Genomic DNA, 14,132 nt, shown 5'->3' with positions numbered 1-14,132 from the left:
CAAAATAACATTTGAAATTATGCTTATTTGCAACTGATCTACATGCATTGCCAAAAAGGCTTATTTTCAATGGAAAATTTCCGGTGGTAAAATAACAAACAAAGCTGTTGGAGAACAAAAACGCTCGACTATTCAATTGCATGGTCAATTGAATGAATATAAGATCGAAAAAGGGACATAATTTGGTAAAAATGCGAAAACAGGGTTATGGATACTGTACAACACATAATTATCAGCCCATGACAGTAGACATGTGCGTTGAATTTCAATCCATTCCTATTTGTTTCTACTAAAATTCCAGCTTGCATGTAAAATCTTAATCAAAAACTACTCAGCCAGTAAATGGGGCATGGTTCTTGTTGATAAGCAAAATAGAGTTATTAAAACTATGCAATGTAAGTGAGTTTATCAAAGTGAATAAGTGTGGGAAGTTTCAATCCATTCCCACAAGATTACATTAAAAAACATAACCAAGTTGAGATGCCGACGCACAGATGAGTCTTATAGCTCTACCTAATCGAGTTTTATCATATTCTACTACATTTACCCTCTTAGTATAAAACAATAATTATATAGACATTTATTTTGTTGGGTTCAACGTCGCGCCGACACAATTGTTGGTCATATGGTGACTTTCCAGCTTTGATGTTGGAGGAAGACCCCTGGTGCCCATCCGTGCAATATTTCGTCACGAGCGGGCACATTGGTAGAACAACGGACCTTCCGTTAGCCAGCTTGATAGCTTCCTCACATGAAGAATTCAACTCCCCGAGTGAGGCTTGGGCCAACATCGATGAGAGGCAGGTGATTTGAAGTCAGCGATATTACTCACCCGGCCACGGAGGCCCCCAACATATTTAATAGTTAAATTAATCTACATGTATCCACTAATTACAAAACAATAAAATAAGTAAAACGCCAAAAAATTATGACATGTCTAATAATCAAAATTGTGATAAGTTCTGCTTAAGGACTGATTAATATTCCTTTATTGAAATCATCAGTATTATATCATTATGTGCTCTTAAATGTTTGATATCTTCTCCGCCTAACTAATGCATTGATAAGTTATACGCTTCTTGCCATGTATCTTGTCTTGTTATTACTCATGGACCACTTTGTCTTATAGAATTTTGAAAAATAAACTTATCATTAAAGTTTACGTACAGACGATTCTATTCGATATATACAAAACGAGACTCTTACAACTTTCGAAAACACGAAGGCGTCTTACGTAAAACTGCGTACCCTCAAACACCGGTGTTTCGTCTTTGACAAAGTAACTGTTACCAGCACAACGCTTTGCCTGCGGATGGTGAAAAACTTAAACACACGAGGAAGCTTCCGTACACAGCGAGGCGCATTGTATTTTATTATCCACGCGATCTTCGTTAGCAATCGTTTGAGAAATCGGGCACGTTAAACCATCAAACTCCTTGTATCTGGCCAGACATATTGACTGCGCGGTGGACAAAATCTACCAAAATAACCACAAAAACAAACGCCGGAGCTAGTGTTGTTGCTTTCATTACATCATAATTATATTAATCATAATGTAGGAAACTTTGACAAAAAATAAAACTAAAAAGGAAGAGCCGAAATTTGGAGACGCAATAACTAGTTTGAAATCGTCAATGGATACAAAATGACCAAAAAATGGATGAGTTGCCTTGGGGGCGACTTGTCTGTAAATCGTTTACGAGAGATAACTACGTATTGGAACTATTCCGCAGGTTCACTACTGAGGGGATTCAGATTTATGACGTAAGGTTTTTTTCACATGAGTCCTGCAACGGATTATACTGTCTAACAATACACCTTAGAGCACCTGCACATCCTTTAAGAAAATAGTATCTATTCCATTCGAACCCCCCCCCCCCCCCCCTGAGAATGTTCTTCCACCAATCAATATGTACAGTTTCAACCAGCTTTAAATCACCTTCGCCAAAGATATTACGGGAAGTAAAGGTGAATAAAATACCGGCCTGAGGCCGTAAAAATCTGAAAACTATTTACTACATTTTATTTCACTTATTTAGTTTTGGCATATATTTGTCCTGGCTGGATTCAGATATATAAATTGATTAATTATTTAAGTATAATTGTAAATTTTAATTCAGACTGAATTTTCTTTTCTCGGCAACGGCAGCAATTGTTTATGCTAGCTTCTCAGCCCCTTCAAATGTGACAGATTGTTGTATCTGTCAAAGTCTGTTTATTCACTGTCTTTCGCGTTTTGTCTAGCATTGCCCAGCCACCACGAAAGGTAATAACCTGGAAATATAAAATTTAAGCAAAAGAAAAACGGACAGAGTGGTGGGTTTTTCTAAATAAAATTCATATCAAGGTTTAAAGTATAAGTCATTGTCTACCTCTTTCGCAGAAATTAATATCAAAAAGAGCGAGCAATCCAGAAGCGACCCTTTATATAGAAAAAAATACTTGATCACGTGATCATGTGGTAAAATGTAAAGGTCATTTTTCCCGGAAAAAGTGTTTAACCTTCAGCCGGTTAAACTGAATATTGAATTAATTACGTTTTATTCTGGTTAGAAAAAGAATCACAAAAGAATCTACAGGTACAGATATACAAAATAAAAAAATCGTTAGCTTTGTAGTTGAAACGAAAATGTACAAAAAAATATCAATAGCTGACTCATTGGCGCTTGGGGTTGTTAGACAGAAAATGTGATCATCTGTTTGGGGATTCGAATCATGTATCCGTCGACGTTATCTTTTTACGTTACATTTTTTGTTTGTAAGTTTGTTTTCTTTGATCTGGATTATTCTGTAATTCATTATTTGTAATAAGTTTAGTATAAGGTTGACAGTATCTATTAAACATATGCATTACCAATGCAAGTATGTGATTGCCGTAAAGTTTATTAAACTTATATAAAATACATAATGCACAAATATAGGCGAAAAATATCTATTTTCTTATAAAAATGACATATTTAATTTTTATAAAAATAAATGTAAACTAACGGACTTTATCGACCTTTGTAGCTGTCGAAATATTAGTAAAGAGAAGATAGTGATTAAGTTATCTTTAAAAAAAACTCTAACCCATTTTTACCAAAGAGTAATTTACATTCATTGCCGAGTATCTATAAACATTGATGAAATCATTATAGCATGGAACCATTATGTATAAACCTTGACAATAACAGTTGTATGTTGTGCACGTGTCAAGGAGAAAAATGCAAAATAAGATACTAATAAACACACATTAAACTTTTTTCAATAGTAGATAATTTACCAGAACAATTAAGACGTGCGTCTATTTCACACCCGAATATAAGTTCAATCTACCATTTCAAAACTACCTTCCCGTCAGGCAGTGTATTTAAGCCAACATACAACTTTTGTGTGGTGTATATATAAAAAGAAAAGCATGCAATTGTTACTCTAGCAGCAATCGAATCTTCCGTCCTCTGGCTGGTTGCCTTAGTGATATATATCGTACTTTATTTTTTTTTCCTCTGGCTGTCTGTACCAGTTTTAGCAGGTGTTTTAAAATCAAGAGCAGACGACAAGTATGTCTAATGTCATACGTTCTCCGACACCAATTTCTTTGGGAATGTTTAGAGTTCATTGTAGAGAACGCTAGAATGAATGCTGGTAGAAAACTGGAGTTCTGATTTGGTTAGTTGACCATCTTAACATGACTTGAAAATATTACAAATACAATGTTAACTCTTGATAAAGGATCACAGAAAATAAACAAGTTAATGTATAGAATTACCAAAGGTAGAAACGCCATCACCAGTCACAATAACACCGCTGCCCTTGGCAACAAAAAAAAACTGACGACAAGGGTAATGTTTCTTGCAAGGAATATACTTTTTTATGACCCAAATTAGCTTCTGTTCCAAGAATTTCTGGCTTAAACAAAGCCTCATCAGAATGCCAGCTATTTTAAAACTGAATATGAAATAGCTTCATAATCTAAGTTTGCAGCCTCATCACAGAAATATTATCTGTCAATCATACAGTTATGTGAAGTAATGTTTTAGTCTCTTTTTGAGTTATGACCTTTTTTGTACATGGAGCCTCTGTGTCTGAATGGTTAAAGTCACCTGTCCCCCGACTCCAAGGGCATGAGCCCTCCTCTTGTTTTCATTTGAGGAAGCCATTCTACTGACTTGCAGAAGGTCAGTAGTTCTACCATGCCGTCCTAAAATAATGCTCTAATTTTAAGACACACCTAAATGAATTATCAGAATAGAAGTACCTTGGTTATTTGCCCGCAGATCAACCAAAGCTGTCCTATTGTAACTCTCCGGTCTGGCATTTTCAAATAACAGATTACCATATTCTAATACAACAGAAGAAAAAACAACAAAACCATTTTCTTACAATGATAATCCAAATGACACTGACATTTGGACTAGCCTTTTAAAAGTGTCCCCGGTGAACGTTACTAATGCATGACATATCCTTCTTGATTTGAATATGAAATTATATATTGTGCAAAATTCAACAGCTGACAAAATGATCAACAAAGATGGAATGCTAGGTATGCAATATGTATTCAGTAATTTACACAATGGTTTTAATAAATGAACATGAAATTATAGATCAAACCGCTTTGTTTATTTTCAAAACATATGCTTATTCACAGTCGGCTAATTACTTTGACTGTTGACCTTGTAAAGATATGAATTATAGATTTGAATACAACTGTGTTCAAATTACAGAGGTCTCAAGACACATGACGGATATCAAATGAGTCTATCATCATTATCAATTGAATATAAGATAGTTTTGACAATGTAATGTTACATGTTCAATTCCATGTTTTTCAGGTATTATTAAATTATTTGTAATATTTATCTGGTTATTCACTGTGAAAATATTTTTTTCTGTTGCACTCGGTAAAAAATCGTAAAAAAAACTATTATAGTCTGTTCGACCTAATTTTGGACCTCAACTTTGGACTGATATGAAGAAATGGAACGGGATCAAAGAACACAAAACATATTTTTGTGAATTAAAAAAATGCTAACCTCGGGAATTTCAAGGATTTTCGCAACAATCATCTGGTTTTCCCGTGCGACTGAATGTCATTTTTGTATAGAAAATCACTGTTGTTTATTTCTGGTCGCCATTGCAAAATATTCTCTATTTTGGAGATTTTCGGGAAATTTCACGTGTTATTCCTCGGGGACGTTTCACACTTATTTTTACACTTAAAAACTATTGTTTCCTCCCATAAAAAAATGGGTTAAAATAGAATTTACATGTTAGTATAGATACGAAATTTTGAAAAATGTAAAAATGAAGATAAGAAAAAGAAATTTCTTTGTATGAAAGAATCCTGTCATTAAGTATTCACTAGATCTATCCTTTAATCATAATTCCATAAATCCTTAAATCCTCCCAATCGATGACCAGTTCACTGCACAATTTTCAAATTCAGAAGTTTTACACAGAAAATCTATCATCCGAAAATTGATCTAGTCAATCTGCGGCAGTGTTTCGAAGAATTTAGGCAAGTAACTGAACTGCATTTGAAACAATATCTTTAAGGTTCAGCAGTATATCACAAAACAACAGATTTTGTTAACGAATGAACAGCATCTTGACACACAACTTATCTGTCCAATACATGTTTTACTGTTCTGTCCCACAGAGTTGGATACTTTAAATATTCTTAAGGAGTTGTCCCCCTTTAAATGAGAATGCCATTTGTAAAGAAGAAATGTAAACAATTGTCAAAACGATGTTTTACCTAGTTATGTAAAGTTTAAACACTCGCACGATGTTGCAAATGCATCGAAAACGAAGACGTGAAACAGCTTTTAAAAATGGTGAGTTTTTAAAGGCGCTGAACTGTCCAGAAGTGTGGCCCCTTCATGCAGTCCCTTACCGGAATTCAATACATATATCAGTAAATTGACAATGGTTTTGTAGGATAATATAAATGTTTTATACGCTGTTAAAATTTCAAGTAAAACAATGCTTTCTGTCTATCATTTGATGACGTTCGAACTTTTTTCTCTGAAACATGGACCTATACCTTAATCACAGTAGTTTTCAAATGCATAATCCAGGAAGAACCTGTACGATACAAAGTCGTCAACTGTAGCCTTCTTAGAATATAGCTATTTACTCATTTAACAAGCTCGCCATTACACAATAACTTTTCAAACTCTAAAGTGTAATTATGTCATACAATATAAGACGTCACTAAATATTTCGAGCGATCAAGTGCATAGGCGGCACATATGTGGGCTCTGTTGTGCATAGCTATCCCAACGACAGTTAATTATGTAAATATTTAAGCTAACTGAGTCCCGAATTTAATGAGGGTAAACTAAATTAGCTGTCGACCATGCCAGTCTGACTACGTGGATAAAATTTGAGTCAAGGCGGGAATGCTTCAGATTGCTTTAAGTTTGAGCCCAGACCTACATCTGAGAAAAACCGTAAGAAGTTTCCTTTATAACATATCGATACAGCTATGAGAACAGAATTTAATTTAATTTAACAGAAAACGTGTAAAAGGGATTTTTCTATCACCCACAAACACAAACAACCTTCACGTTACCGGTTACGGAAGGTGTGTTTTATTTATAAATTTGAATTTTTGAACTCTTTTCTGTAAAATGCAGTTGATTGTTAGTTAGAATACACGAAATTATTCAGGACTGTCGAAGATCATCAAAGGATATACGTTGGCTCACATTCAGTTCATGTTTACACCGACTCACGTAGATCTAGTACAACCGGACAAATAAATGTTACACCGAAAATTCAAGAAAGATAGGCCTACAAAATATTCTGTATAAATAGCAATATCTTACAAAATATTTGAAAATAAAAACATTTATCACATGTACAGATAAATTCAAACTTGAGTTTGAAGATTATTGTAATGTCATCATACATTTTAAATGGCACGTGTAGCCGCATTAAGGATGTCTTATACGTAAAGAGACAGTGAGATTTATTTGCCTTTAAATTAGAATTCAACAGTTTTGAAGTATATTTCAATTGGCCGCCGTTTAGGTGGCTTCTCGGTCATGTGGTTGAGGCTGCTTACTTCGAATCGCTTGCCCCTTAACGCCAGTGGCTCGAAACATCCTTTAGTGTGTAGAATCCTTTCATGTTAGGAAGCCATCCAGCTGGCTTTTTGAAGGTCTGTAGATCCACTTAGGTTCTCGTTCGTGATGAAATAATATCCGGTCTTATTCCGCCATCAAAATTATCACGGCATATACGTGACCGCAGTGATATTCTGTGTATATTGCTGCATTAGTAACAAGTCGTGGCAATTGATACCCGTAACCGTCATTTTGCCAGAGTATATTTTTGTAAATAAATAGGTGTATTTAATAAGCTAGTTATACACAGGACGGTAAAAGTTCCTGCAACTACGAAATTTTCGACTGAATATCTATATAAAGTTTGAATTGCTACAAATCCTTTTTAACGATAACACTGTTGTTGTTTGTTTTCTTCTTGCGTTCATTTAACTTTGATCAAAAGCAGTAAAGTTACCGATATAGCTCTGATGGCCTTCTCTTTCCTTTTTTGAAATGTTCCGTAATGGAAGTCATTCCAATAACGACCTGTTTGCTGTTTCTGTTTTCTCTTCTTTATCCACTGCTTTCCGTAAGCTATTTACATTTAATGTCTCCTCAATGCATTTTTTATAAAAAAAATAATATATATATATATATTATATTAAAAACACATTACTGAAGCACATTATAATAATAATACTGTAAAAGATAAACTCAAGACAGTTGTATGATAAAATTGCTTTCACTATTTACAAAGCTCTATAGCAATTAATATCTAATTTTGTTTTGCGTAATGTCTGGCAAAAAAAAATGTCGCGGCTTCATAAAAATGTCAGTAAACAAATGCATACGATATAAGGTATATGGTTAAAATCCAGAGGTCGAGACCCTGGGAACAGAGGCTGAATACAGTATACTTGAAATAAACAAACTTATTATTACACATTGTTAACACACACTGGTGGAGGCTGACCTAAACGTCACATGTCTGTCTGCTTAATGCAATATTATACACAAAATATTAAGATGACCAATTATCATGTATATCGGTTTTAATGCGTGTTTCAAAACAACAAGTTCATACGTACTTACTCCTTTTTTTTTTTTTTTTTGCTTTAATATGATTCATGTTAGACGCGAAGTAAGAATAAACAAATGGTCCCCTTAATACAGAAACAATATGCATGGTCAGCTTAGTAATGGAATTCAGATTTCTTATTATCAAGGCGATTATACTATTGACATTGTAACGATGACAACTTCTTAGTTGCAGTGATCGAAAAATATGTCCGTTAAAACAAAGTGTGAGAAACAAGTGTGACAAAATGCATTTGTCTTAGATCAATCAACACACCAAGTCATGTTATGAGCGAGTGTGACTACTAGTTGTATGTCCATCCGTCCATACGTTTTTCAAACGTCATTTCAACAGCAATCTTTAGGTGTTGTTTGGCGGCTGTAGAAAATCTCTTCGAATTTTGATTAAGTGTTATTATACTTTTTGGTCATTTGGGTTTATGCAGTCCATTCAACATATGTGCAATAGAAGTCCGCTTAGGCTGGTGCTAGAGGGGGTAAGAGGTGTTCAACAGTTCTAACCTCTCATGAACAGACTTTATCAAACCGAGTATGTTACTGTTCTTCTTGGTTGCACTCGTTGCTTCCAAAATTGTTTTTACAGACTTTTCTTTTAGAAATGAAATAGATACTTCTCATGAACAACTGGATGGATCAGCAAAAGATTCATTCTGTGGCATCCTTGAAAGGTCTTCTATTAGATTTATCTAAATGGCACCGCTTGTCTCTTCTACTGGTCTGTAATTTGAATCAATAAAACCTTTGAATAACCTTTCCTCTTGAAGGATCATGAATAAACTTGTTCTCTAAATCCGCTTGCTGAATCGTTTAAATCCATATGAACCGTATTGTACTTTTAAGTTTCTTTCTCAGGTTTGTTACAATGTTTCACAATATGATCATTTCAGAACTTATGTTAGAAATTAATATTGTTTGAGTGTTAAGATATTTTATTATCTGTACATATCAAATGTTCGGCTCCGTTTGTGCAGAATTAATTTGTCATGTAACGTTGTCTAAAGAGATTCCACAGTTCTATCATTTCCTTTTTTGACGAAACTCCTACTGCGAAAACTTCACATTTGTCTTTTTTTAGAATTAAACATTCCATAGCTTTATTAACTTCAGGTATAAAATGAGTGCCCCACACAAGTTGACTAAATGTCAATCCTTTAATCCTATTGATTACTAGACCGTACATATACACGTCCTCTATGAAGAAATATGGTGTTTGTAAAGCAACACTGTACAAAGAAGGTAAGACGTCAAAGGTCATCATAACAAGTTTACCTTCACAGTAAGCAGGGTATTCATTTTTCCCTATAAATAAATCACTCCGAATATACCATTTAGAGTTAATATCCCGGACAATAGGACGTCTTGCGTAATAGCAGAAAACTTGTTTCGGTTTATGTACTAAGCTTAAAACCGTACTGTTGAGAAATCGAAACATATCAATAACAATATCATCGTCAGCTTTCATCACAGCTTTAACATTTTCACATCTGTGTATTAACCATTTAAATCCCATCATAGTATTGAATGATAAATTGTAATAATGGTCTATGAATCGTCCTTGTAAAATATCGCCATACAGGTTATTTTCAGATAAAATAGCTTTTTGTAATATATCGTTATTAACTGTCCCAAACAGGAAAACCCTTTGAATAAGTCCAAACATTGAAAAGTCAGAAATGTTGGTCCATGTTTGCCGTATCGTGTCACGTTGTTCGAAGTGATACGGCGAAGAATGGATTAAAGCTATCAAGAATGCTTTTGAGCAATCTGACTTTGGTTCTAAGACAAACGAAAGTGAATCAAGGAATGGAAACTCTGGAATTGAAAATATTTTATCCTGCATTTCCTTTGCACTGACTGGTACAAACAAGGGCTTTTTAAGGGTCAGTTTCATATTTTTCTCAACTTCTTTAAGTCTCATGTTTAAGGTCGGATTACCCTTTAGAGTGTGAATTTTCTGTGGCGAATATAACATTTTAAAAGTTATATGTAAATTTCCTGTTAAAACAATGATCATTAAAAGTTTCCAGATGAATTTCAAGAGGTGCATGGTTCTTTTAGCACACATTTCGTCTAGGTGGAAAAAGTCGTATTGTTTTGTAAATTCCTCTGACTGAAATAGAAATGGTTAATATAATCAAAAATTTTAATATAAAAATGCAGTTGGGATATGATAGGAATGACAAAACAGGATTTTTTATAGTCCTGAAAAACGGCGTTTAACCCAAAACAAACAAACAAATCATTATCCATTGTGGATTATGTATGTAACTTGGCACAAGTTATCATTGTGAGGCGGAGCCTAATGCGCAAGAAGCAGGTTTAAAGTTTTAAAGTCAAGGACAAAATTAGAGGTCAAATGTCAAATGCATTAATGACGTTGTCATTTTTTCTTCATGTATGTAATGAGTTTGATGTAACTTGGCAAAAGTTTTATCAAACAAGTTTCTGTCCGATCTACAAGGTAAAATGTTAATGTATATGAATTTGTTTTCACTAGAAAATTACGTTTAGCATGTTTTGAAGGCCGAAAGATTAATGATGAATCAGTTGTAAGGAGCAGAATCGAATTTATCCCCTAAAAAGAAAGGAATGTCTTTTTAGATCAATTTGTAGGAATACTTGGTAAATTTCCAAGGTCCTATATTCAACAATACGATAAATCTTATATATCAAAAGTTGAGACAAATTCTCTTCAGAATTTCATACATAGTGACACCATTATAATAAAGGAGGCTGATAAAGGAGCATTATAACAAATGGGTATAAAAATACTATATAATCAGGCTTATAATTATAACTTAAAAAACAATGAAAAAAATAAACAAGAAAAAACTCTTTTTCGACAAAATATCCACTACGATGCTAAAATTCGAAACTTTGATAATGAAAATGGAGTATGTAATGACGAAAACCGAAGAAAGAGAAACGCTACTACGATGTTGAGAACGGGAACCTGAAACGCGCTATAACCTTTAAAAGGATATTTGTCTTTACATCCAGATGAGTTTGATCTCTGGCTTTAAATACCAAAGATTAAAAAACAATTACCAGAAGCTGCCTTGCTTTGCACTCAGTATAAATTTGGGAACTTGCTTGTCTTCTCTCATAACCTTGCAGCAATTTTTTCCACCAGGTATTAGTTGTCATTAGTGGTAGATATAAATTGTAGAACTAACTTCACAATCGACATAAAATAAATTAGCTTGTCACATGTTGACGTCCAGGGAGCGTAAAATTCCATTTCAAATAAACATGATGACACACTAGTATAAGAAAGCATTGACGTCCACGTCGACGTCCATTATATTGTAGAAAAATCTGGTCAAATTGACTTATAAATCTAGCAAAACAAAACACATATTTTTTGTGTTTCGACAGGAAAAACTACCATATAAAAAACACATTCGTTGTCTCCACATTTAATTCATTAAACTCGTTGAACGAAGGTCTTGTTTTTTTTTTCTACTCTTTTAATAAATCCAATGTGAAAAGACACTCATGCAATATTCTCTACATAAAATTAACTCAAAGGCATAAAGCTAAGATTTATGAAAACAAACAAACAAAAACAATAAAAAACAACACTATTGTTTAAAGGTCCCCAATAAGAAGATTGAGTTCGTATAGTATTCTAATTTTATATGAGAAATATAAGACCAGGGTCATCTTGTCCTCATATTATTTTCGTAATTTTAGATTCTCATCGTCGATCGCTATTTCGAGATTTCGCAATTCAGATTAATCTTTGATCTTTGTAATGTTGATGTCCGCTGAGATCCAAAAATAAAAATGGATTGTATAAACAGAATATCGTAGGTAAAACATATTAAATACTTCCAGTATTTTATTAAAGTGCCACGCCAAACGTATGTTAACGTCAAACCTATCAAATGCAAATTGTATAAGGAATTTTACATGACTTATTGCAATACATCATCTGAACAAACTATATTTTTTTCTTCAAAGTGCCAATTTGCTAAGATTTTTGTTTAGAAATAGATACGTTTATAACTTCTAACCAATAATTCTGGTTAATCATATTGTTGATGTTATTATAGCTTAATGCATCAATTTGCAACATATCTAAAGCATAAAGAAAAAAAACATATTGTTGACGAAAGGATCTTCCGAACATTAGATTGTTTTAATATATCAAGATAAATTAAAATGTGAAAATTATACCGTCTTTTCCAATATCCCATATCAATGTACACTACTTTAAATGCAGTTGTGATAAATCTAACAAGCAAGAAAATGTAAGCTGTCATATAAATGGTAATGTCAAGAAGCATTCCGTTTACTTCCTCATAAATAACATAACAGTTATCTTTGAACATATTGCAAGCAAGCTGCTTACTATGCTACAGTATAAATATTTATCAATTGTTTACAGGCACACTACTATTTCCGGTCATTCGAAGTGTAAACAATGAAAAACTGCTCTAAACGTTTCTGAGAAATACTGGAATGGTCTAAAGTGTGAGTGAAAATTTTCTGTAATATTGGATTGAAAAAAAAAACAACTAATGAATATGAAATGTAAACGTGAGTTTGACTCAAAAACTGTATTTACTGTAAAAATTGAAGTGTTTCCTATTGCATTTTATCTTAAATGTGTGGAAAGAGTGTCAGTCGGTGAGCGGATTTCATACATGGAAAAAGTCTTTTGCGTATAGTATTTGACAGGTTAAGAAATCACGTATGATTACCGCAACGAGGGGTTCTAAATATTATAAGCATAATAAGCTAGTTATACATAGATAATAAGCTGAGTACAAACACGACCCCGTTCATCAACCAACAGTGATTTAGACATAAGAGCATCAGACAGTTACCAAGTTTATCCTGTTTTTAAGCAGATAAAGAAATCTAGAACACGAAAACAACACAAAATTGATTATTAAACCGTTGAGAAAATAAATCCTCAACAGACGCTGGTATAGACGGTACAGATGAAAAAAAAATGTGTCTTCATCTATGACGGGTTCAAAAACTATTAAGAAAGAGCATCATGCTGACGAAAATGGTATAAATAATCAATCTAAGTCTCACTCAGATCAAATTGTTGAGAAACTGCTCTCAGAAATTAGTAAGGATCATTCAAATTTTCTGTCCATGGATGAATGAGTGAGTGAGTGAGTTCGGTTTTACGGCGGATCGTCACAAAATGGTAATATATCGCCGAGAAGCCATATGTAAATCATAAACATTTATGTAAAAATGTAAAACGTACCTAAAAACATCTAAGTAAAACTGTAACACACTGCATAATGTAAAGCATATATAAAGTCAAACAATAAAAATGTAAAGCATATCTGAAAAGTTCTGTAAAATGTATATACTTAGTGTTTAAAAATTTACATGTAATAGTAGTATAGTAATTGTTTGTGCGGAAACAGTTTAACCTAATTTAACCTTTAGTCTTTGGTCCGGACTGACCAATGCCGGATAATTTAAAACCCACAGGTTTTAAACCAAGTAAAAAGTTTTAAAAACATATGATATAGATGAGTTTACAGAATAAAATATATTGTTTGAAAGAAAGACAATTTACTGATAATATAAATCCTCATTATGTTACAACAAAAAACGGGAGAAAAATGATAATGGCTACCTGTTCATCTTGTGGAAAAATGAAATCAAAGTTTGTTAAAAGTACAGGGGGTAATTTAGATATTCATAAAGTAATGTTACCTATATTACCTAAGAAAGGTTTAACACTTCCAGGATATAATTATTGTGGACCAGGAAATCCTTTAGATAACGGACCCCCTGTTAACGAACTAGACGCAGTATGTATGGACCATGACTTTTGTTATGACAGTGGTGTAAAAAAGGAGTACATGTGATAAGCAAATGCTTTCCAATTTAGATGACACTAAATCAAAAACATTTGGAGAAAAGATTGCAAAACATTTAGTTGTAAAACCTGCAATTAAAACGAAATACAAACTTGGGTTGGGACAAAAGTCAAAAAACGGGAAAAGGGGGTAGAGTATA

At 33.3% G+C, this 14,132-nt stretch overlaps 1 protein-coding gene across 2 annotated transcripts; it reads right to left on the bottom strand.

Moving 5' to 3' along the window:
• Positions 1-2,865: 2,865 nt before the first annotated feature.
• On the bottom strand, positions 2,866-12,464 carry LOC123565652 (beta-1,3-galactosyltransferase 1-like). Of its 2 annotated transcripts, none has more exons than XM_045359494.2 (2): positions 12,315-12,464; positions 2,866-10,242 (listed from the first exon to the last, which is right to left on the bottom strand). In XM_045359494.2, the coding sequence occupies exon 2, from the start codon at positions 10,195-10,197 to the stop codon at positions 9,106-9,108; it is 1,092 nt and encodes a 363-aa protein (XP_045215429.2). In that variant the 5' UTR covers positions 10,198-10,242; positions 12,315-12,464; the 3' UTR covers positions 2,866-9,105. The 2 variants fall into 2 exon arrangements, with proteins under 2 accessions (XP_045215429.2, XP_045215428.2); XM_045359493.2 differs by lacking the exon at positions 12,315-12,464 and adding an exon at positions 11,181-11,900.
• Positions 12,465-14,132: the final 1,668 nt, after the last annotated feature.

The sequence above is a fragment of the Mercenaria mercenaria genome, chromosome 8 (genome assembly GCF_021730395.1).
Source record: "Mercenaria mercenaria strain notata chromosome 8, MADL_Memer_1, whole genome shotgun sequence".
In the NCBI taxonomy this organism is placed as follows: domain Eukaryota; kingdom Metazoa; phylum Mollusca; class Bivalvia; order Venerida; family Veneridae; genus Mercenaria; species Mercenaria mercenaria.
The sequence above is the reverse complement of the archived record's forward strand: the minus strand, read 5'-3'. Positions and strand labels throughout refer to the sequence as shown.

Excerpts from the sequence above, each read along its gene's own strand:
- LOC123565652 (XM_045359493.2), bottom strand. The coding sequence starts at position 11,279 with ATGACAACTAATACCTGGTGGAAAAAATTGCTGCAAGGTTATGAGAGA. Across the intron at positions 10,243-11,180 it reads GCAAAGCAAGGCAGCTTCTG|TCAGAGGAATTTACAAAACA; the intron begins GTAATTGTTTTT and ends TTTCTATTTCAG.